General features: G+C 37.2%; 1 protein-coding gene across 1 annotated transcript in view; it reads right to left on the bottom strand.

Moving 5' to 3' along the window:
* The window catches only part of LOC108572176 (metabotropic glutamate receptor 2), a 138933-nt gene that overhangs the window by 35937 nt on the left and 77207 nt on the right, over nt 1–25789 (bottom strand). The window contains exons 2-3 of the mRNA XM_017934375.1: nt 21248–21390; nt 1655–1825 (exon numbers count right to left, since the gene is read on the bottom strand). Coding sequence (XP_017789864.1) covers nt 1655–1825; nt 21248–21390 — 314 coding nt within the window. The remainder of the gene's footprint in view (nt 1–1654; nt 1826–21247; nt 21391–25789) is intronic.

Genomic DNA, 25789 nt, shown 5'->3' with positions numbered 1-25789 from the left:
CCGCCACTCTTTTCGCCGATAATTACGTACAAATCCAATAATTATCTCGGCGAAGTGATTGACGTATTAGTCGATCAACAATTTACATTTAAACGACAGATATTCCGCCGTACATCGCGGCCAAATTCATTTAATCCTTGATAGAACGTCGAAAATGAAACGAACATTGTACAAAAGGGTTGTAATTTGTGAATAAAAATAAACGAACGTACTGTGATTTAAAAGCAATCTTCTTTCTTTTTTTTATTGTTACATTACAAATATTAGGTGTAGAAATGAATTTTTTCGGGCTGAATTTGCATAATCGATTCGAAGCCACCGAGTTTCTATCGTAAGCTGCAAGAAAAATGACATTTTTTTTTTTAATTTATTCTTCAATGATAGAATCGATCATTGAAGTTGAGTTATTAGCAACTCAGATTATGGAACGGAATTTTCAATTTTTGGGCAAGATTTGTATTTAATAGTGGAAATTATGTTGACGATTGATTTGTTTTCATTCTTTTCAAATGAAACTTTGACTGTATCCAGAAATCGGAGAGAATTCATTTCTACACATAGTACAGTGTAACACGGTGCAGAAATTGCGACTGTCCTCCTTAGTGTAGTCTTTTTAATGGTTTTCATATAGCACAGCTTCATATACTTAGGCAACTCTCACATAGCACGAATGTTTCAAGTATGCATTCTTACACTGTTTCGTTTAAAAAATATTTGACTCACACACTGAGCACACGCACTCATACACTAAGAAATACACACACCCAAGACGACAGTGACGACAAAAATTAATAAGGTTTATTTGCTTTTTAATAAGTGCTTATTATTGTTGTAATTTGTATTTTTCAGATTTGTAAAAATTCTGTTTAACCGTTTATCTTATCTTTGATTTAATACACGAACTCTTAAAATCATTAAGAAACACTCAAAATAAATTCTTCAGGTTTGTATTATTTTTATGTAGTATTTCATGCACGAAACACTTTCCCCTAATTTCTAATAATCTATAATTTCGCTTAACACGTCTTCGATACAACGCGGAACGAACTGACTGTGTTGTAGGACGATTCTTCACCGTATAATACAAAATCACGTTCGCTTCGTATTTCTCTTCCAACGTTTCGACGAAGAATTTTACGGCCTTTTTTCTACATAGGATATTTCCTTGTTACTTTCAGTCGTACAATATACAGGCAAAGTTTATACGGACTCTCTGTTTACAAGTTCAGAAGGTCCGTGCAAAGATATGTAAACAAAACCGAGGAACAAAAACACCGAGCACATTTCGATATCAGTCACGCAAATTCTTGGAATTACACACCCCACCCGTTCCCCTTTTCGTGTTTCGAAGGAGACAAGCCTCAGTTCGACGATAAATATTCTTCTAGACTGTCGTGCGTAGAGAGTGCCCGAACGAATATTCGATTTCAGTGTGTTCTGTGTTTCGTTTCCATTAGAGTCTTAATTAATTGTATATTTCTTTCGTGGTAATCATTCTGCTCTTGATATCCCCTGATCGCGTGATCGTGTAATAAATTCTTGGCGTTAATCAACGCGGATAGGTGTTGAAAATTTGTGAAAATGTTGAGGTGTTATTTTAAACAAATTTTTTTTTTTTTAGTTAGGAGATAGTGTGTCGTGTTCCGAAGCTTACCTTTATCCCATAATTGCTCTCCTCGTATATGATGGACACGTAGCTCCATCCCATTTTTAACACGATGTCCACCATAGCTTTTACTTGATAGTGGTCGCTCGGTATAGTGCGAGTGAAATATTCGAAGCGTTGTTTGTTGGAGAGTTCCGGGCTGGTTGAGAAGAAGGAGACCTGAAAGTGGACGAGAAATTATCATCTTTTCATCTGGGACATTTTTTGGTAAGTTGCGAAGAGAATTAACTCTGGAATGTTAGTTATGAGTTTCTTGAGTTAACTATACCGCGGGTGGAAATTTACCCATATTCAGCTGAAACTATGTTAATTTAAAAATGTTAAATTCAACGGCAGAGAGTTGAATTAGTCCAGAGTTAAGTAGATTTTAGTTGGACGAAAGAATTAACCGTGGAATGTTACTTATGAGTTTCTTGAGTTTACTATACTCTGAATATTGGGAAATATTTCATTGAAACTATGTTAATTTAAAAATGTAAAATTCAACGGCAGAGAGTTGAATTAGTCCAGAGTTAAGTAGATTTTAGTTGGACGAAAGAATTAACCGTGGAATGTTACTTATGAGTTTCTTGAGTCAACTATACTCTGGGTGGAAATTCACCCATATTTAGAAATGAGAAATATTCTGCTGAAACTATATTAATTTAAAAATATAAGATTCAATGGTAGATAACTGAATTATTCCAGGGTTAAGTAGATTTTAACGCATTCTTTAGTAAATCATTTCTGGCCACTCTACGATGACTTCAATCTCCAAATTAATGTACTTCTACAAGTTACATTTTGTACTTTATTTTTTCTAGAATAAATACGTAATTAAAGTAACCCTTCCTTAATTTTAGAAAATATTCAAATTACAATATTTCCCCTTTTCTTAAACACACCTCCTCCCTACATAATTCTCCTTGAAACCATAGAAAATACGTGCGAGAACACGAGTTGTGCACACACGTCTCTTTACAAATTCGCGTAACATAGCTCAAACAGAATTAGTTTCCGTCTAATTTTGCCGGAACGAACGTTCATCTGTGTACAACGTTAAGTGTCTGAAATCCCTCGTTCCGAAATTCCTTCCGACAATTCCCCGACATTAACCTAATTATCAACGTTAGCGAAAAATATAACTGGCAAGGATAAAACCAAACAGCTGTATCATCTTTACTTCGCAAATAACTGCAACAAGGAGCTGTACATACGACTTCCTTAAGCGTTTCGAGTAATTTGAAAGCTTCCACACGGTTCTACACGAATTTTCTCTCCGCGCGTGCATTTCCATGCGTAATGCCAGCTATTCCCACGCTACACTCCTCATAATACTAACAGTGCCATCACTGCAACGCTCGATGAATTTAATTCAAGAGCTGAAACGTCTTTCGTTGAAATTATTGAAACGACATGTTTACACTCGGCTTTGGAAACAATTTTAGAAATAATTCGCGAGGAGTATAAACGGCACATTTCTTGTCTCGCTAATTTAAGATTCACAATTGACGGTTCGAAACGACGTTCGAGTCTATTCGTGAGTGCCAACGCTCGGTCGAAAATTGTCGCGGAGAAAAATTCTGGACGAACCTTTCTCTATCTCCACTTTGAATTTGCATAAAATGCAAATAGGCGAATGAAAATATTCGCGAATTAAAACTTGATCCTTCCCTTGGCTGGACCGTGTGCTGGTTAAACGCGAATATTAGGATTCTTTCCTTGTATAAGCTCGGAGAATGATTTTAGGTGGTACTTTTGTCGAAGAAATTTAGTTGATATTTAATTTAGTTTTTTGTTGGAAATTTAGCGAGTACGAGTTGGAATGATCTAATTTTAAGTGGATTTGTGAAATGAATTGAGTTGCTTAAGTAACGTTGTTTGTTTAAGTAAGAATCTTTAGAGAATCGGTATTAAAATTAATAATAATATGATTAATATCAGCTCCCCATAAATCTTCTCCCCCTTTTACTTAAAAATTCATAATAGACGAGCAGGTTTTGATTGTTCTGAGTTCCTCGAGCTTACAAAGGAAGGGGCAAAATGATAAAGAGCTTAATTATCATTCCATCAATTCAACCACCGACAAAGGGAATACTGAATTTGCTTCTTTTCAATTACCTCTTAAGAATTTCGTGACAATGAAAATCTCCTCGTTTCAATTACTTCTTAAGGAATTTCATAAAAATAAATTTTCCTCTTTTCCATCGCTTCTTTAGAATTTCATGAAAAATAAATTTCCTCGTTTCAATTACTTAAGAATTTCATAAAAAGTAAATTTCGTGAAAAATAAATTTTCCCCTTTTCCATCACTTCTTTAGAATTTCATGAAAAATAAATTTTCCTCATGTCAATTACTTAAGAATTTCATAAAAAATAAATTTTCCCCTTTTCCATCCCTTCTTTAGAATTTCATAAAAATAAAAATCTCCTCGTGTCAATTACTCCTTAAGAATTTAATTAAAAAGAAGAAAACATGTATACTATGCATCGAGCAGAATCGCCATTCTATTAAGAAAACTCCCCATTTTCCTCTCCGTGTTTATCGTTGTTCCACGAATTCCAATGATCAACGATGTTCCATTTTTTAACTCGTCGCCACTGTACCGCTGCGGCACGGCGATTTATCTCAGTTGAACAGCTTCTGATGGTCTCTCGACATTTTTCGCGAGCAGTAACGAAGAAAACACGGTCGAGCGAGGTCCCAGCCGGTCTATACTTCGTTGGAAGACGAAGGATTTTCGTTAGCCATGGTCGGTCCTCGCCGAGCTGCGTCCGTGGAAGATGAGTTTATGTAGCGAGAAACGAGACCGCGTTATCTCTCGCCACGATGGGAGCCAGCTTCTATCCACGACACTGCACGCTATTTTATCCACCGCGCGCCTCCGCGGGTTTTACCATCTGGTTAATCCGTGTAGGATGGGTCGAATATATTTATCAACTCCTCTCAGACATAACTTTCTTTTCAAACGTGTTAACTGTTTCGTCTTGGCACTCTCCTTCTTCTGCTTCGACAGAGATGAAGTTTTATTTTCGTCCTTCTCGTTGATCCATCGATGAAAAATCATGTGGAATGTTTTTATCAGTAGTTCCTTGACCACTACACTATCGACGTTAAGTTTTTGCGAGGTCAGTGTTAATATAGGGGTGAAAATAATTTTTCTAACTTTTTTGGTAACTTTATTAAGATTGAAATTAGAAAAATTGTTTATTTTGAATTTTAAAGAAGTTAGTGAGTACTTATTTGTTGCAGTATACATGGAAAAAGTCTCTTGGGATATTTTTATCGTTATTTTCTTAAGCCTGAAAATACTGAAGAAATTCCATAGTGCATTGTATTGTATATGTTAGTGTTGTAATTATAAACGAAAGAATTTAACCTTTTCGATAACCTCTTTTTTACTCCAGAATTAAAATCTAACATATTCAATTAAACCCTCCTTGACATTTCGATAAGGCCACATACAATTTATTCCTCATTTCTCTGTTTCTTTCTGACCTTTAGATTCTATCTTCCTAGATAGCTTCTTCTGTTTCTTCTTCCTTTTGATCCTCGGATTCGCTTTTTCTAAGCTTCCCTTCCATCTTACCGCGTTCTCTTTTTCCTCTCTGCCTTTAAGCTTTTCTCGTGGATGTTTGGTGGTCACAAGGCATCGAAACGAGAATGAAAGAAGAAGGGTATGGCAAGTAAGTGAAAAGGAAGGGTTCCAATAGACTGATGAACTCGTCTAAGTAACTGGCGAATCCGTGTCTTAAACGTGAAACTATTCAATGCTAGAACAAAGGATCTCTGCAAAAAGAGGATTTATAGAAACTATTTTTTTTAAATTAAATATTCAATTTTCCTCTGTAAATTGACAAGGTTGTAATGGCTCTGTAAATTCAAGGTTCAATTTTATTATCTCAGCCACAATCGGTTTATATTTCTTCCACGTTGATAAATAGATTAAATTTTGTTAATTTGAATTGAAATAAAATTCAGTGTTTCCACAGTTTCTCTAATGAAAATCTGGAAATGTCTTCGATACTTCAATTTCTTCACTGTACTCTCGTTATTTTAACGCATGCAGGTTTTCTTACGTCGAGACGTTTGCATTTTTATCAACCGTCTGGTTTCGAGGTCGCAGCGAAATTGCAAATCTCTTTGTGAACTGGCTAAATGACGTTATCGTTAATTGAAACGGACCGGCTGCGCCCAAACCGCGCGAAATTGCAGGCCCCGGTTGCAGAGACCTCGATAAAAGCGAAATAAACGAACGCAGTCGATCGTTTCCTAGTCCTCTTCATAATCTCCAAATAAAAACCTTCTTTTACAGCTACTTATTCGCTAAAATTGTTTTTAAATCGTCGCTTTTATTTTATTTCAAAATTGTAGCTTTACAGGACGACGTCACAATAGAAATTTTTTATTTCAATCGTTAATTTAGCTCTCAATCAATTTTTTCAATTTTTCGAAAATACGGTTGAGGTGTAGGTAATTTTTTCCTTCGTCTAATCCATTGAAATATCGCGACGAAAATCGACACTGTTAGCACTTGTTTTTAATAGGAAAACGTATTAAAATTGCCCCGTTCCACCCCGATTATCTGCCGAGTTACGTTCGATTTAATGGAATTTTCGGCAAAGATAATGTGCTTTTCAACGAGGCGTCGTTACACCAGTCATTTCACGCTGGTCGGATTCCCAGTGAAATTACACGATTTTCGATGTGTCGGGGCTCGGTTGTTCCGGATGCAGGTGCGAGACCCCTAAAACCCGCTCATATAATCCACAAGTATCCAATAAACCCACTGATAGGCCAATCGTACCATGGCTGTTTGTCGGTTGCTTGCAGTTGCTGAGTTAGTCATGTAATTGCAATTCGCTAGCTTGCGGCTTGGTTATTGTTTTGTCACCCCTCGTCACCGGTATTTCGATCGTTTTCGACCGTAGCAATTTCACACCGTGAAAATATTGTTTCTCTCCCGGACATCTTTTCTATTCGAAGGGAGAACGGAAAAGAAATTGCTGCAATTTCCCATTTGTTCGTAATTTCTCACGTTTAAGTTACAATCCCGCTCGCAATCAGTCGCAACGTTGCTACGACTCATCGCGGTGTTCCTCGTCATTCTTATTCACAAGTGAATTCGAATCGAGCTTCAATCTTTCCTGAGGATATCCAAACCTCAGATCTGATGAAAGTTCTGTGAGTGAAGGTCGAGGTGTGAATAGGATAAAAGAAGAATCGTAATGATCCGCTGTGTCAGCTACGTGGATAGAAAGCTCGGTATAATTCCTTGAAGTAACGAGACGCAGAAAAAAGGAAAAAGGAAGAAAAATGTTCGATTCTCGTATAATTTGGTCAATTTTTATCTTCTGTTTTCAGAAACTATGTTCGAAACATTCTTCTCACCATTTTATCCGGAACTTTATTACCACGTTTCGAGGTCATCCCTCGGTTTTTCTTTCTTTTTCTCTTCATTTTTCATTAGCCTCTGAATATACTTTCTTCGGGGTCGCTCGGGGAATACCGTTAACTAACTTATACAAAGTATTCTCGCTCGTGCTTCGAGTTATGCTAAGATGTTAATGTACAACGATCGACGTCGTGGAACTTCGTTTTAATTAAAAGAATTTAAAAAGCGTTTAGACTCTAAGGCAGCAGCGTGAAGCCGTTTTAAGCTAGTCTCATCGATCCTGGGAACAAAGGCTGGCATTACCGTGGACCTTAATCGACTTCTTTGTGTCGTCCGTGAATTCGGACTAATTTTTTCCGGCAAGGAGGAACATTTCTGCCTTGTAGACAGAGCCGGAGTTGCAGATAGAGCGGATAGAGTCGGAATGTTGACCACTAGAGTGGATAGAGTTGGAATGTTGGAAATAGAGTGGATAGAGCCGGAATGTTGAAAATAGAGTGGATAGAGCCGGAATGTTGAAAATAGAGTGGATAGAGCTCGAGTGTTGAAGATAGAGTCGGAATGTTGGCATTAGAGTGAATGGAGGCGAAATGTTGCAGATAGAGTCGGAATGTTGGCATTAGAGTGGATAGAGTTGGAATGTTGAAGATAGAGTCGGAATGCTAGAGTTAGAGTGTTGCATAGAGTACTATATGAATCGTTTCAGAGTTGTCTGAGATGTCTTAGAGTTCTAAGACTCGTTTTATACTCCTTAGAACAACATGATAGTCGTCTTATCATTGCAAGTCACGTCAAATTATTATTATTTCACTTATATTCTGTTAACTTCCACTACCGCAACTATTACATGAAAAAACACTTAAAAATACAGATTCTACAAATTCAATTAATCTAAAAAATGTGTATAATCTCGTTTATAATTCAATCTTGGTGAATCGTTGGAGGTTCAAGCTGATCGCGTTAACGTTGTAGCTGGCTAAAATTTCCACGGTCTTACGGTATTTCCACGCTCACCGGGTAGTCACTTAGGATAATTGCCGCTTAACTTTTCTCTCTTCGGTTCAAAAGTTCCCCGCGAAACTGTAAACTGCCGCGACGAGATACAACCACTTGCTGCTATTGGAACTGTCTAATTTAAGCTTCCACTTTAGCTACGTTTTATGCTTTTCTTTAACGCTTCCTAACGATCCTCTTGTTTCCCTGCCGCCTCGGGGCGGCGGCTTTTATCTTCATAAACTATATCAGCAGCTAGAAGATAGCAGCTTTGCGATCGATCGAGAAAAGCCAACTTGACCGTTATATTTCTTCTCTCTTTTCTACAACTTCTTTCCTTCTTCTTCGCTTCGTACAAGTTGCAAAAGCAACCGTTCGATACCATTTGTCAACGGCAAACGTGTTTTTCTCTCTCAACTCGTTTTCAACAATATGTTCCTCCCTCTGTGAAGTTTTTTTTATTCTTTATCTTCCAAAAACAACGAAACGATAGGGTTGATCGAAATACGTTTGCCGAATTTTTCTCCGGGAATTTTGCACGAGACTCGTCAACGAGGGAACGTTGGTTATTCATTGGAATTTCCTTGGTGGGCAATTTCGGCGTGTTTGCGAAAACGACTGCGGTTAGTTTACGGAGCATTGCTTATTCAGATGTATGTACGTACGCTGGTTACGCGTGATTATTGTTTTGACGTCGATAAGCCTTGATTAATCCGTGCGATGCGCTCCAAGCTCGATAATCACACCGTTAACTAACCGTTGAACAAATGTTTTTTCATTCCGGGGATGTGATAAATTTTCGGGGCGGTCGTTGCTCGTGAAAAAGCTGGTTTATACCAGGACCGTGGACTTTATTAAATTTTTTCCTCCAATGAGACTGGCGTTTATTTACTCATAAATTTCCCACTAGCGTAATATCGTCGTCGTATTTTTTTGTTTGCATCGCTTCAATCTGCTTGATATAACTACGCTCAAAAGAGACAGAAGTTACGGTGCGGCGGACGTTTACGAGTAAAGTTCGGATTAAGATCCGCTTCGTTTTAATTGTGCTATTATTCAGTGAACAAGACAGAAATTTCTTTTTATTTATGTCGCGATAAAACGAACAAAGAGGAATATTTCTGGAGTTCCCTTGTTTGCTGTTTTTACTGTTAATTTTTTATTTTTAATTTGTATACATTTTTCTTGTTTATTTATCGGGAAAGATTGAGATGAGGGTGCAAAATATTAGCGCGTGTTTATCCAAGATTTTAGGCGATCGTGAGTGTTAGATTTCCGTGAGTCGGTAATTTAATATTTGTCTGTGTTTTCTATTAATTGAATTCGATTACATAGCGTTGCGTGATAATTAACGAAGGAGCCAATTAATTTCAATATGATGACAAGAGAATATATCAGTGCAAATTCAGTGAATTATTATGAATTTGTTTCAATGGTTTGATTTTCAAGTTTTCACATTTCTGCAAATTTTAAGCGAGTAATTTAAGTTAGCAAAATATAAAAATAAGCAAACGAAGATAACTTTAAGATAGAGTTTTCAAGATATACCGTGTCACGGGGATTACTCGACATGCGTGAGATGCTATTATTGTTCGATGAATTGCCGGCTTGATGAGACTAGCCAGTAACCCAGACTGCATGTTTCCGCGTCTCGAGAGCTCGTTTGAAATAATTGGTCGAATTACAAAAACCCGTCCTCTCGACACACGTACAGCCAGTCGTTCGACCGAATCTTTGACGTATGATATCCTTTACAACCGTGTGTTTTTCTCTTTTTTGTTACAGTTGCTTTGATGCCTTGGGGAAACAACGCAGGTATCAACGATGCGTCAACAATTACTCGACAACTGGATGCTTCTGATCGTCCTGCTGTCATTCCACGACCCAACTGTGCAACTCTGGTGAGTGATAAGAATCACATTTGTGATACGAAAAAATGTTAGATTCGCGGGTTGCATGCCTTGTACCCAATCGTCGGTAAAGCGTTTAAGTAGAATAGTCCTGCAATGGTCAGACAATATCGAGAATTTTCTTTTTACACACTTTGAGGAAAACATGAATTGAAATTGACTTTTTTAACGTTGATTTTCGTGTGACAGACTCTGTATAGGAATGACATTTGCTATAAAATAATAAAAATAATTGATCAATGATTGAAAGTGGAACGAGAATAGTTAGATGAAACAGGTGGTCCATTTGATCGAAATATCGACTGTTTTTCTTTCTTCAAACATGCGTCAAATTCTCGAAAATAATATGTCATATGTAGGCAAAGCAAACAATGGATTATAGACAGTAGATCAGAGGTTCGGTGATGCTGATGTGTATATTTGTTTGCTGGCTTTCGAGTTGTCGATACGTTGGATAACTTGCGTTGCGGTGCTAAGCTAACCGTGTGTTTGTACAGCCGACCTATATAGAAACTATTGTATCGATATTAACAGAGAACACAACTAACAGTTCGAATAATTATTTCGCTGTTTATTTTATCTAAACGATTTACGAGTTCTAGTTAAACAATAGTCCGATAAATCACGTTTATGCGATCTGATTACGGTAACAGACGATTATCGTAGGTGTTGCAGAATTTGTAATTTATGGTTAACGTTGGAATGATCGGTAATTTTCGTATTTTCACCTGACAAACAACACAGTTGCATCGTAGTTAATCGTATGTACTGCCGTCAAGAGCCACTGTCCGCATTGGTTTGCCATTTGATTATACCGTGGCGTTAGCTGATCCTGAAATGCATGCTAATAGTTTACGCTCCGAGGGACTTGTTATTCTCACAGGATTTGTGGATCTCTCCTCTAAGTTCTTCTCTTGTATCCCTTGCGAAACGCAGAATGGCTTGGTTATACGATTACATTTCATTAGACGAATTAAATGATGTTCCAAATAGCAGTTAGCTCGTGTGGAATCTCGGAATCTCAGCTGTTCGAATTACCGTGTAATAATACTGTTAACATCTGCGAATAATTTCTAAACGAAGATTAATAACTCAATTCGTTAATTAAAATTTAAAAAACGAAGAATTTTGTGGTTTCTATAGGAACATTCCATAATTCCTTTTTACTCGTTTAATTTCGAAATGAAAATTGAAGAGTGGACATAGAAATGGCCATTAGTGCCACTATAATATGGAGTTTTTTGTTAATTAATAAGATTTAAAAAATGGTATGGTGTATATGAAAAATAATAATAAATAATATTCCTTGAAATTTGTCTTTCTTGTTTCTACTCTTTTCCGCTGTTTAGTGATTCGATTATAACACAGAAATCAGCGAGAGTTTCACATGTTGATTAATATCATCGTTAGCGTCGGACCAAAAACAGGAACATTCTACTTCTCTCTGCTACCTACTTTCAGAACTTGGTTTCGCATTCCTGAGTTATCCCCGTGTCGAACAAAAAGCAGCCCAGCTGTCACGCTAATTAAAACGATTTAATTCAAAGTTCGGGAAATAAGTTATGCAGTAACTTTTTAAGCCCTCTCGCCCACAACATAACGCCCGGCGATGAACGCGGTTTCCGTAGGTATAACGTAGAGTAGGCCAAGTTTGTTAAGGGGGAAGTTGGCTGTTGGCGTGAGGTCAAACGTGCGAGTTTAATAACAAACTTAAATTCACCAAAGAGCTAAGTTTGCGTCATCTTCCGCGCTGACCTCTCCTATAACGCGAAGAGGCGGCAAAGTAGATACGCCGATAAATTCTTGGGAGTTACAAATTTTCTTAAGTCCATCGCGCTACCGTCAAACACGATGCTTATTAACCTACCTTACCTCTTCGCCCGCGTTCATCTTATGGGATATAAACATTTTTTTCATAGCGAAATTCTATTATCGTCCGTAAGATTGTGGTCGTTACATCGTCTGCCTTAATTTCTTCCTCGAATAAATAGATGAAAATGTGTGGAACGGGGAATGTGCAATGTGAGACTCACGAAGGAATGCAAGTGATACTTATCGGTTGTGATGATACTTTGGTGTATAGTAGTTCTCAACAAAAATATTCAACATGTAGGTATGTTTTTTGTAGTAGATAATCGCCCATATTAAAGTCGAGGGTAGTGGAATGAGGAATGAGTAATGCAAGACTCACGAAGGAATGCAAGTGATAATGAAACTTTAGCGTATAGTAGTTCTAAACAATATTGGACACGTATGGTTTTTTAAAATAGGCAATAGTCCACATTAAAGTTGAGGGAAGTGTAGTAAAAAAGTCTGGAATGAGGAATGAGTAAGGCAAGAGATACTTATCGATTTTGATGAAACTTTGGTGTGTAGTAGTTCTCAAAAAAAGTATTCAACATGTGGATATGGCTTTTTCCAACAGACAATTGTCCACATTAAAGTTGAGGGTAGGAAAAATATTTGATACAATATTTCGCGAATTATGAGACAGAGAAATGGGTCGAATTGATGAATTTGACTGTATAAAGAGATCGCAAGACCATTTGTCTTATTTTTAATATGGACGATGTTCATCCTTCGTTTGGAAAGTTCCACCCAGCGTTATTGAAACTGTAACCTTTTCGACCCTTTTGTTTCACGAGCTGACGCCTTCTTTCGAAGCGAACGGAGACGCCAGGTCGTCAGGAATTACGAGCTGAAATTAAATCCGTGCAGCCTTTACTTTGGATTTATATTCCCCCCCTCGATCCAGCTTTCTCTTTTGCAAATCCTCGCGAAATCTCTTTAAAACTTGATGCTTTCGGGGTTTCACAACCCGAATCTGTCGAGTGTCGAGCTCCGGAACAAAAGTTGCCAAGCTTTTCGTATACATCTCTCCTACCCCCTTCGGAGTTTTGATTTACTAGCAAGGATACTTTCGACCTTAAATTCACTGCTGTTGTTCAGCGAGTGTGTCAGGACCTCTCACCCCATGACTGCAAACTTTTTCTTCTTCTATCATGGTGTATTCATATTTTCGTATCCAGTGAAATTTCACTTCTACGTGATAATTTAAAACTGTGAAATTTGTCAGGGATAATAATGAAAAATGTTGAAAGGAAATTTGAATCTCTTCCAATTCATACTTGATTTTTCATCTGTGTTAGTAGTCATATTTTGCAATCAGTTATACTTTTATCGGTATATTAACATTGAGTGAATTTTGAATATCAAATTTTGTAACACATCGTCGAAATGATTTCACGAAAACTCCTTTTCGAAATTTCCATCTCGTTTCTCGATTATTCTAATTAGACTGCGGACGTTTATGCAAGTTTAACACATGAAAATATATCAAATACGTGAGAATATTGTTAGAACTTTACTCTCTGTACTGCAGTAAATTTCTCTATAGTTTAACATTGTTTATGCATCTCTAGAGATTGAAACATTATTCTCACCTATTTTGCATATATTCATACATTATGATTGCGCGAAAGCATCCACGGTCTAATTGTAATATTACCTAATAATTCTATCATTCCGCTGCATTCGCGCATTTCTTTATAGTTGGCTTTATTCGATCGTTGGAATGGTTGTCGATAAATCGAGCATTGTTCTCATTCGGGAAATGCGACGGCACAGCGTGTATAAATATCGTAATTAAGCGGACGTGATTAATTGGAAGGTGCCGCGGAGTGAATAACGCTCGAAGGAGCGCGGTTACAGTGGTAAATCTCTTTTATTGCTGGAAAAGGTGGCCGCGGTGTGACGAAGCGAGGGAGACATGAGACGTAATTGTGCGTGTGTGAACGTTTCATTGCATGCTGGGTGCATACGTCTTTTCGCAACGAGCCTGTTAGTGTAGTATAGTAGGGAATATTTCAGCGTTACGGACAACGAGCCGGAAAATCAGGCTGCTCGATACGCATCGAGAAGGAAACCAGAGAAATGTCGCGTTGTCGAGGAATATCTATTTTCTACGGGGTGAATGGAAGGGAACTGGATCACAGAAACATGGTAACTGCGTTGGAAGTAACGAAGAATGATAAGGGATTCAGAAATTGCCCCTTTATTCGCTGAAGGATGAGGTACGTTCCGTAACTTATGTATGTCGTTTCTCCACATTTTTCAGCGCGAAATATTAATGCCTGCGTTCGTTTTTAATCATTGATCATTTTTCCATCTCTCATAGAAGTTGTGCATTCCTTCCTTAAAAAAAATTCGAATGGTTTGAATTGAGGAACTCATCGTCAATGCTGATTTTGAGTACTCAAGGAATGTTGAGGAATGTTAAGGAATGTTTCAATGCTGAAAACAAGTGGTAATGTGTTAATGGAAATGTGGTTTCAATTTTTTCCGATAATAGACAAATTTTGTAATTATTTGGCGAAATTATGGGTGTTTTGTGGGACCTTTAGTAGTGATTTTTATTGTGCACAGTATTCCGAAAGGAAAATATAAAAAATTTTCAGATAAATCTAACTTGTGTCATTAAAGAATGGTCCTTAGAGTGTCGTAAATTAGAAATTTCTTTCAGTAATAGATACAACTCTTTCACTATATCACCTTTGTATTAGTGAAACTGCTAATTAAGTGAATAGCTAGTTCACCCTGAATTTTCTTTTATTTCGTGTTAAATTACTGTCGTTTCATTCTAACATGTTAACGAAGCTACGAAACGAGATTCCACGTATCGCACAAATTAGGACATCTTTACTAATGTATCGCCACAAAACATTTTCGATAATTCATCTAAAAATTGTCCACGTTTGCTTGTTCATTTACGAATCAGATAGAGATCAAGGAAAAATGGGAACACGATACGCCTAAGTGGAAACCTCGTCAACATTAAGGTCGATGGTAGAATCAAGATTGTAGGTGAACGACAGAAACAGAGCTACACCGTTGGCCTCTGTTTTGTCTAGAGCAAGAAACGTGGGTAATTTTCCTTTCTTTCCGCGAACCGAATCGCATTTCTACAAATGCAAAAAGAAATGGCGGCAGCGCGGGGAGAGGAAGAGGTCACGTAAAGCAAGGGAGTCACGTTTGGATTGATTAATATGGTTCGTGCGCGAAACTCGAAGACGCGTACAGATGATGAAGAGTAATATATATGTATATATAGGACTTGCACTGCCTCGATGCCTCGCGCCTCGAAATTCACCGACATCACCTTACGTCGGTGATTGATGAGGTGAAGTCGCTTGCTGCCACCGCTTCAATTTCCATACTGTTTTGTACACGTCTGCAAGACTATAGATATCGTGGCTTTTTCCGCATTTTTCGTAACATCTCCCACGAAACTAGTCGCAGATAGTGTATGCTAACATTTTCTTCAACCCTTCGCTGTGTATTTGTGTCATTGCCGAGCTTTCAGTTTAACTCACGAATCATTCAGAGAATATATTATTGTTTGTGATACGACTTTGTACTTCTGTGAGCAAGTACACGTGGATGGTTTTCAGTGTACGAGAAAATTCATGCAGTATGATTGTAGTAAACAATGTCACTTTTTACAGCTCGATTTTAATCAGAAACGAGTCATTTTTGTGATGAAAATTCGTCGAGTAGCACAAGTTGAGTCACAGGGTGAGTAGATAACATTAGCATGGCGAGTAACATATGTTGAGTACTGCAGTGAGTAACAGAATTTGAGTCACACGATGAGTAACACAAATTACTCAACTCTTTGAAACACCAGGTGACTTAGAAATTACGTAAAATTTTATTTTCTCAGTATTAATTTCTTCATAATAATTATTAATTTTTGCTTCTCTCATAAAAATGAAAAATTCCAATCCACCGTAATTTCTTTTCTAACGCATAAAGAAAAATTGAGCGGTAAAGGGTTAAAATTTTGTTATCGATCAAATTGGAAGGTGCATAATTACAATTTCCTACTTCTTCCATTCAACGAACACTGTCGTTTGTTACATTACCCACGATTTCACGACGAATCGAACTCGCGAAAGTATCGAACTATCATAGAGGTTTCCTAATGTACTTATTCGTCGTGTGAGATATACTTGGCGCAGGTTCATCGGGTTAGCAGGATATTGCGGTTCCAATGAATCGATACGTTCCTCGCATTTTACAAGGCTAACGGAGGCTTTTACAAATGCCAAACGAGACGTAGAACCGGGTAAAAGGGAAACCTAGGTCGTTAACATAATTCGTGCATCTAACTCGATAGACTTAAACGTAGATGTAGAATTATTCAAAATTTTTCAGTGTTATAAATTATCCTTATACGTCCACTGAATTATTCGACATTTTTATCGAGCCCTGGTGTGTAGCAGCTCCGTTTTAAACCGTGCCTACTTTCTTTTTAAACCTGTAATTAGAAACTTAAAGCTTGTTTACTTCTCTCAACAAGTTCATGCAAATATGATCGAAGTTTCATTTAATATATTCATAAGAATACGATGTACCAAAGATTGAACCGATTAAAATTCCCGTATACCGTGCGTCATCGAAGGTTTACTCGTGTAATAAGGGGAATTATTCATGCAGCTTTAGTAGAGAGCTACCAGAGATTTTTCATTTCTCCCTGTGGCTTTTAAAGCTCTTTAATTACACGCTTTAAAGAGGAGATACGAGGCTTGTTGTTGGCAAATCTATCAGCGAAGGTACACACGAATTTTCTAGTTGTTTTTTTCGTCACGCGATTTCCTCGCGATGTTCGTGAAAATTTATCGCACCTTCGGTTTTAACGTAACAATCTCGTTTCTACGGTGGTGTGGCTGTGTTCGTTCGTTGTGGAACGTCGATACGAGACCGCAGCTATCGATTTTAACGGAGATTCTGGCTGTGACGCGAAAGGTGGTTACGCATCTCGCCAAAGGCACTAGCAAAATCCACTTGATCGAATGGTTCGCTGAATCTTCAAATTGATTCCGTGAGTAACATCCCGTGGTGCAATTCCTGCGACACAATGACTCGATGAAACGTTTGACGCCCCAATGAAATGTTGCCTTCGTTCCCTGGAACATTAAACTCCATTCCGATACACGTCACTTCTACCAGAGACCTGTTATGGCGTTTCACTTGTCCGTGTTTACACTGCTCGGATTAACCGAGAACTCGCGTTACTCGGTTTTGGATAATCGAGTAAATGTCGGAGATGAAAATAATTTGAGAAACAAAATGGGAAGATTTATTATTTGGCTAAATTCAGGTAATGAAATTTTGAGTTAGGTTAGGTTTATTTTATTTTATCTGAATTATCTGAATTTTCATTTGAAATTAATAAGCATTTTCAGAAGAGCATAATCTACGTGATTCAAAAAAAATTTCATTAGTTTGTGATTTTTCCACGAAATTCAGCTAACGAAATTTTAGGTAAGATTTGTTTTGTTACTATTTTGATCTGAATTTTCACTTGAAGTTACTGAGCATTTTCAAAAGAGCCATTTTCCACGTCGTTAAAAGAAATTTTCACCAGTTTGTGATTTCTCGACAAAATTCAGCAAACTAAATTTCAAATTCGTTTTCGAAGGAGCCCGAGGTTAGATGAGGTTTATTTCACCATTTTTTCATCTGAATTTCCACGTGAAACAGCTAATTGTTTTCAAAAACCCGTTGTCCACCGCGTTCAATAGAAATTTCGCGACAAAATGTCACGTTCATTTTCGAAAGGTTAGCTTTACTTCGTTACCTTTTATTTTCACCTGAAGTCACTAACCATTCACCGTATTCAACAGAAATCTCCACGCAGCTCGCGATATTTCCGTCGGAATTCAGCTAATGAAATTCCAGGCTCGTTTTCGAAAAAAAGTCTCCACGCAAAAATACCGTTCCGCGTAGACCGACGAAGTTACCCATCCCCGTTCCTCACCGCTTAATTCAAGACACAGAACTGCACTCTCTTTCCACCGTCAAAAATGCAAAATTTCTAGCCTCTCTCTGTCTCTCTACCCTTCGCCAGAGTTGTCCATGCAAAATGTCCAGGTATTTCCCTCCGGATTTTCGTCAGATTCAACACCGAACCAACCATGCGTCCATTAAATTTTAACACTTCCATAGCAAGATTTCTCCCTTTTTCTACCTTTACTTTTTTCCCCAACTTTCCACCGGTGGTGTAAGCAACGTTTCGCGAATTCACGGCTAGATTGCACGATACGCGAGGTAATTCGACATCAAAGAGAGGAGAGACAGTGTGCTGGTTTGGTCCAGGACGTTAAATGGGTGAAACGGTGCAGAGAGGAAGAAAAAGAGGCGGACCCTGTGAGCGAGAGAACAAAGAAAACACGACAGGTACGCTCCGAGATGATTTCTTACGCCACCGCGAATTTTCATTTCACAGAACGCCACGGGCGTTCTTTGATTCGGCAGGCTGGTCTTGTATCGCGAATAAATATCCGCCCCAGTTCACTTGTTCCTTGCAGGAGAAAGGAACGGAGGTGGGATAAGGTAGCAGCCTCTTCTTCTTCTTCTTCTTGTTTTTGATTCTATCTCTGAAGAGAATACGCTCGGTGTTTTCAGCGGCTTTAAACTTTCGCCTGCTCTTTCATAACGCGGAGGATGAAAAAGTTGAAGGTTAGCGTTACACGTGCTCATTTTTATGTAGGTGATATTCTATTTCTTTCTCTCTTTTTGCTTGGTGGAATTGAAGAAAAGTAGCTAAACAAAAGAGGTGTATCGTTGCTATGCGAGTGAGTATCGTGGTAACTTGTGCGAGGATGTATGTGGTATTGTTATCTGTTTGAAATAGATACGGCGGGAGGAAGTTAGAGGTTGTGGGGAAAAAGTTGTCGGAAACGATAAGGCGAGGTGTTTTTTTTTTTTGTTTTTTGCTCTTGGTTCGTTTCCGGGAATATTTTACGTATTTTATTCGCAGGACTTTTCGTGGATTTTGTTACGTTATCGAGAAGGAACTTGTTTACCTGTATGTTATTGATATGTTCATATGGAAGGGCAGATAATATTTCGATGGAACAACTGCAGGTATGAATAAATAAAAGTTGCCGGTATCGGATTGCAAAAATATGTGATTTACGGTCCGACGTTCTTTTTTCCATTTTTTATATTTTTGGTATCTCGTATTATTCGGCAGGGTTGCGAATTTATCATGCTTCCTTTTTATTGTGTTCCATTTCATCGCGATAAATTATTGAATTTAGGGTCTGAGAATTTTTGTTACATCGTGCTTCGAATTTTCTAATTAATTTCCTTATATTTGTAATTATGAAATTTTGTCCACATTTTAATTTAATCCTTTGTAACTACTTTCTAATGGATTACTCAGTAAATCTTAGTAATTCTGAGTAAATTCTGAGTAAAATTTAGAATAGAAATAAATTGATGTCATGCCTTCATTTTCCAAGATTATTGTTAAGTCTTTTTAAGATCTCCATGAAACCTACTGAAATTAGAAACTACTCAAAATATCACATTCAAAAAATCAGCATTTGCATCGAAATTACCTAAATCTTGGATTAATAAATTTTTCATCGTGTCGATGTTATTCTATTAAAATTTGAAGAGATAAGGGATCGTTTAGATTTTCTTCACTTTATTTCTTACTTAATATCGACGTTCCTTTTACCAGGTAAAAATATCGATGATTTGTTTAAAGTCTGCCGACATGCACAATGTGTCTCGAAGTTAAATATTAATCTCTCGCGTAAAATATGCAGCACGATATGCATCACTGGAGTAGCTTATGAAGTCTACCTCCATACGCGCTTATTTTTCTCTTCCACGACGACAGATGACACGTTTAAAAACCGTTCAATCTGTCTTTTCATCAGTTTCGCTTTCGATGTTTCGTATCTTCTCGTTCAATGTTGTTACGGATATAATGGCGTGTCAGTTGTTGCGCGTGTAATGCTTCGAGAACTAGTTTTCATTGGATGGCTCGAATGACATAAGATAACATCGACGTGAAGATGTGGTTTTAACTGTGATACCTCGTTCTAGAAATTTCGAAGCAACCTAGAAACGCGGTTAGTTTAATGAACGCTATAGAGATTTTTGTGTCGTACATAATTGGAGTCTGTTGAAGTTCAGAATTTTTATTCAAAATTAGCGTCATTGCCAGTACGATACAAAAAATTTGGATATTTGGATGTTTCGAGGTAAAAAGATATTCGATTCTTCTTCATGTTTTTATATTTTTGAAAGTTGCTTCTTATGAGAAATGTTTGGGAGAATAAGTAAATTTAAAGGTCTTCTTTTTCATGTTTTTATATTTTTGAGAACGTTGTTTTCTATGAGAAATTTTTTGGAAAATTAATTTTTTAGAGTAAATAAATTTAAGGTCTTCTTTTTCAAGCTTTTATATTTTTGAAAATTCTTGGAGAAAATATTACCTTTCATTTCAAATTTAAGGGTAATTTTTCTGTAGATAATCATGTAATTTGGCATACTCGGAGAAAAATGTTTTTCGACACGTGCGGTGTAATTTAGATTCTTCGTAATTTCGAGGAGAATACAAGCTTTAATTTCAATCGAACTTCCCATTAAAGCACCCTAATTACGCGACACTTTAACAATGTGCTCACATAGATAACGTGTCCCTTTCGACCATAAATTCACATTAAACACGCATCCGAGTGAAAGTCACGTATCAGACTCTGAACTTTACTGTCCTCGAGCTCGCCAAGCACTTGCCAGTTTTAGAGCGTCGCAGACATTCGCTAATGATTCGTAACTTACCGTGGCGAAAGCAGAAATGAAATGTAACAATTCCAACAAGCATCTCTTCTCTTTCTTATTTTTTATCAAATAAAATTTTCTCGAGAAATTAAAAGTTCCATCGGTTCGCTGTATCGGAGTCGCGAGAGCCATGTAAAAGTTCTTTGCCAGCCGATTTCACGGTAGAACGATTTTAGGCCGTGGTTTTCACGAAATTCCGTGAAGTTTCCGTGAGAACGAAGTCTTTGTCGCTCTCTCTTGCCGCTTTCATTCTTTAAAAATTGCAACCGTGTCTTTCAATTTTCATATTCTGAAGGAGTGTCTACAACTGTACACCCGGGTCGATATTGGTTTTTATACGAAACTTTTGATTAAATTGTCAGTCAACTTTCGAAAATATCCAGAGAGAGAAGCATCGAGTATTTTTTTCTTTTTTCATAATTTTATCATTCAATTTTTTCGCGACGGTATAATCTCGACGAATTGTTTCATTATTGCCGAAGAGGAGTGACGTTTATAAATTGAACCGAATAAAATTATTTCGTTCGATTCTGTTCGCCGTACAGAAATGTTTGTTTTATTCAGAATGATGGAAGAACGTGAAATTTTGGGAACGCCTCGGGGTCAATTTAGGGGATTATTTATCTGTAGAGACCGAGATTGTAATTCGTGGCACGTACCTGCGGTATCCGGAAAAGTCGTAGCAGGTTTGCCACTTGGATAGATGTGACCGAGCTAGCCGCTCCAACGACTCCACTGATAACTTTTCGCACTGCAGTTTTATTGCAGTGATACTCTGCACCGTCTATATTGCTTATCGATCCTGGAACACAAATTCAACCATGCTAACATTAATTATCGTCTCTCTGATATGGAACTTGCATTTTCTTCCAATCGTTTTTGCATATATTCTTTACTCGAACGTTAACAATTGAAATATTCCAATCCACAACGTTGTAATTGTCAAATTTTCAGAAACTCAGTTGTAATTACCAGGAGAAAAAGATTTTCTTAGAAATAAAATATTTTAAAAATTATTTTGCATTAATAAATGCACGAAGTCCTCATTTTTACATTTCCACTCATTTCTGCAACTCTTTTCGTTTTCCAGTTCCCTTGAAAATTTTACCTTTTCATGTTCGAAACGTTATGGTTCAGCACTCTTCAATAGTTGATTTTTAATAATGGTTGGTAAGAATGTAAGGTTGCACTGTAAACGCGAGATAAGAGAGGAATGTATTTTTTAATTCGTGGAAAATTTATACAGTTGAACGACGAATAGTCGCGATGTTAGCTTTTAATTTTCCTCGCAACGTTTCAACTTTCCATGTCAAAGGACACGTTACCGTGTAGAATTCTGTTCTATGAATTTTTAAACAAGCAAAAGAGGTTCGTTTCAGTTCTACTTTGAATTTCAGCCAGCTACTACTGTTATTACTACGTTTAACAGAATTAAGTGAATTCAGTTCATGGAACGATAAATATCTCTTTGCACGTTTATCCTGGAAAGAAACTTTCGACCGTCCCTTTGTATTATGTAAATAGAGCTCTAATTTCCATCAAGCTATTTATTTGTCTTCTAAAATATACGTAGGAACGTTGAAACAACGTTACATAACTAATTACAAGATAAATTCGCTCGATTGTTGGTTATACGCGATATTATTTTATATTGTACGTGTATATTGGTTTAATACTTGTTGGATGATAATAAATAAATAATAGTGATAATAAATATCGATTAAACACCCTTCTTATACGTTAACGTCAAATTCATTTGTAAAATACGCATAGAAGAACGACAAATTATTAGCAAAAGATACATTCGGTACATAGAGGGAAGTGTACTCTTGAATATGCAATTTGTTTCAAGTCGATATCTCAAGTAGTTCCCGAGATATAGGGGTTAAAGTAGAAGTGCGTTTACTTACGGAAGTGGACTAATTCCGTGACCTACTTTTTCTAGGGAATGCGTAACCGCTTATGTAATACGTTGAATAACAAAAAACAGCTGACTCAGCGTCTACAGCTGACCAGCGCACGTGCAGCTGCCTAGGTAGACTGTGTGTGAGAGCGAGTGAGAGGTCCGAGTGTGGGAGAAGGACAGAGATAGGGAAACGGTAAAAAATACCATTCGCTTTGTACTGCGATATCTCGCGAACCACACATCCGATCAACGTGAAACAAAAAGCACAATAAAGTAGAAGATTCCCCGCTTCTTACGATGTTAATTATATAAATAAAGATTGAATAATTTTGGAGTTATAATTATGCAAAGTTTTCACAATTTTAATACGTTTTATTGGTAATTTCGAAGGTATCGGCGAGAAATAAATGGAATTTTGAGATAATATCGTTTATACCGATTCCATTTAACGTCATTAATATTGTATGTAATAGCGTTTTCTGCAATTTTGCTTGTTTTCAGAACAGTTAGATTTTCGAATTATCCCAGCGGCTGTAATTCTATTAGAATCAATTAAGTGAGAATTCTGCTGTATTTGCCAATGATACCGAATGAAATTTCTCATAGTTTGGGATATTTTAATCTGAGCGGAGTGCATGTTTGAAGCTCGAGTATCCGTTAAAGTTTGGAGAAGTTGGAACGTTTGGTACACGAGTCGATGATTAAGTTGTCCATTCTTCGAGGCTGTTCGTACGTTTCGGTACGATCTAATTTTAGGTTGTGTGTATCTTTTCGAAGTTATCGGAAATGAGGACGTGGTTGTGGATCAGCATCGCGTGACGGAATTCTAGATGACTTTCTTCTACCTTCCCGATTTTTGGAAGAAACTGAATTACAATTTTACGCTTCGTCTGTGCTTCACAGGGCCTTCGGAACGTGACCGTATGTTGTACGTGCTTGTCTAAATTTTTCCTCGAACGTAAAGTGTTCTCGTCGATTCGATGATATTTTTGTTTTCTTTAGAAATATCGATTGTATTTTACAGTAATTGTATTTCTGATCGTACGAATTCTTATTTCAAGCGCATTCTAGTTGTCTAACGAGCGTGAATCATTTCACGTTCAAAGCAATTGCGAATTATTTTCAGTTCTTTTCATTCCGTGGCATTAAAGCGTTGTCCATTTATTTCACGGTACGTTAAACATCAGTCCTCAGTTTTTTACCGGGGAATTATTAAAACGCTAACAGCCGGGACAGTATTCTTTTTTCATTGATATTTGTGCATCGAGAATTTTTTAAGTATCGCCAGAGCCACAACCGTTAACGAGCCGATTTTCTATAAGGTTAGGAAGCTTCAGATCGGTAACGAGAGTGATAGTTAATCACCTCCTTGCTTTCAAAGAGCAACTATGTACGGCGGTAGTTGTGCGTTCAGGGAAGTTACTCGAAAGGTGGACTTTTATCGTTAATATTTTAAACTTTTAACTGCTTGAGAAAATTGAAAATTGGAATATTGGAAAATTTGAAAGTTTGAATATTCGGAAATTAGTAAAAATTTGGAGGTTTGAAAATTTAAAAGTTTGTAAAGTCGAAAATTGGAATGCTTGAAAATTTGAAATTTGGAATATTTGGAAATTAGAATATTCGCAAATTGGAATATTTGGATATTGGAATATTTGAAAGTTACAGTATTCGAGAATTTGCAAGATTGAAAATTTAAAAGTTTGCAAAGTTGAGAATTTGAATATTTGCAAATTTCCTCAATTCTTAATTCCCTAAAATTTCTTTCGGTATCGTTCAAATTTCTTGTTGCCGCTGTCTTCAAAGTATGAAACCGCGTTGCATCAAACTTAACTGCAAGTGAGCTGGCAAATACTCCTAACAAGAACATGAACCTAGCAAACATAACATCCCTTCTTCAATTGTTACCCGTTGCTGCGGAATTTCTACATTGTATAAAGTTGTCTTACATCAACTGTTTCTATTAACGGTAGAAAGCCGTCAAGCACGGTGTATGTACTTGGAAGTTTGTAATTTCTTGCTAACCACTTACTTCTCTGTTGACAGTTGGGTATCACACAACTTCTCCCTTTCTCTATAATACACGCCAGCTTTCGAGAACAATTGCAATTTCACTTTGAAAACTGTTATTTTTCATTGGAAAAACATTGTCCACTCTTTTCCACCTCGGTTCGTTCATTTGCATAATTTTACAGGATCAATTTGAACTGTGATTAAAAACTTGAGAGTCAATGAATATTTAAGTAATCCCGCTCCTTTTCATTAACCGAGAGTTCTTCAACGAGGGCCCCGTTTAACGCCACTCGAATTAATTACCACGCGAAAAGGATAACCCCTTTTTCGTACAACGATTCCCTCTACCTATACTGTAATTACACCTATCGATCGATCCCTTCTCTCGCTATCTCGTTACTAAGTAACGAAGATTAATCGGTGTCTTTCATTAAACAAACTTATGCGGTGTCGAATGAACGATATTATCGTCAATTGATCGATCGAGAAACAACCATCTATTACGATGTTGTATTATTCAGAGCGATTCAAGACGACATACCGGAAGCTGTTGTAATAAGTCACGAGACAGCTACTAGTTTCAGTTTTACGTTTAAGCTAACACTGTTAAACACACGTGTTGTTAAATCGAACGATTATTTACAGATTACTCGCACCGAATATAGTTTCTTAACGTTGAAATATATCGACACTTGTGCATACAAAGTTCTCAATTTTCTTGTCAATGTTTCCTCGTTTCGCGATGAGTTTGTTTTCAAGTTTCTTTCCGGGTTTCTCTCCAGGACCGCTGAAAATGTGTCCACAGATCTTTTTACGACGTTGGACACTTCTGTGTAGTTCATCTCGCAATTTCTGCTCGAGATTGAACCTTGTCCTATGTTTGTTTGGTATTAATTGTTGTAAAATACGAGCCATATCGGTAAAAATATATTCCTTAACCCTTTCACTGCTATTGACGCTTTGAAAATTTGTTCGCATTCTGCCTTTGGAACCTTTTCGCTCATTTCCATATTAATTTAAGCCTTAATTTTATCCTCCACACTCTTCCACGTTAATTCAACGAGAGAAATTTTGAAATGTGTGAAAAAGCAAAATTTTGCTGCCATTGTAGAACATCTGAATCTGCCACGCGCGTTTTGTGCTAAAATTTGCCGCAGCGAAAGGGTTAAAAATAATTGTTAGCAATAGAAGAGTTCGTATCGATTTATTGTAAAGTAAATCAAGGTGTCCCGCGACTTATGGTCGAGGATATATGTAGTATTTTAATTAAAAAGTCTCTCAT

Source organism: Habropoda laboriosa, unplaced genomic scaffold, assembly GCF_001263275.1.
Source record: "Habropoda laboriosa isolate 0110345459 unplaced genomic scaffold, ASM126327v1 scaffold107, whole genome shotgun sequence".
Classification (NCBI taxonomy): Eukaryota; Metazoa; Arthropoda; class Insecta; order Hymenoptera; family Apidae; genus Habropoda; species Habropoda laboriosa.
This window is presented reverse-complemented; position numbering and strand designations above follow the sequence as displayed.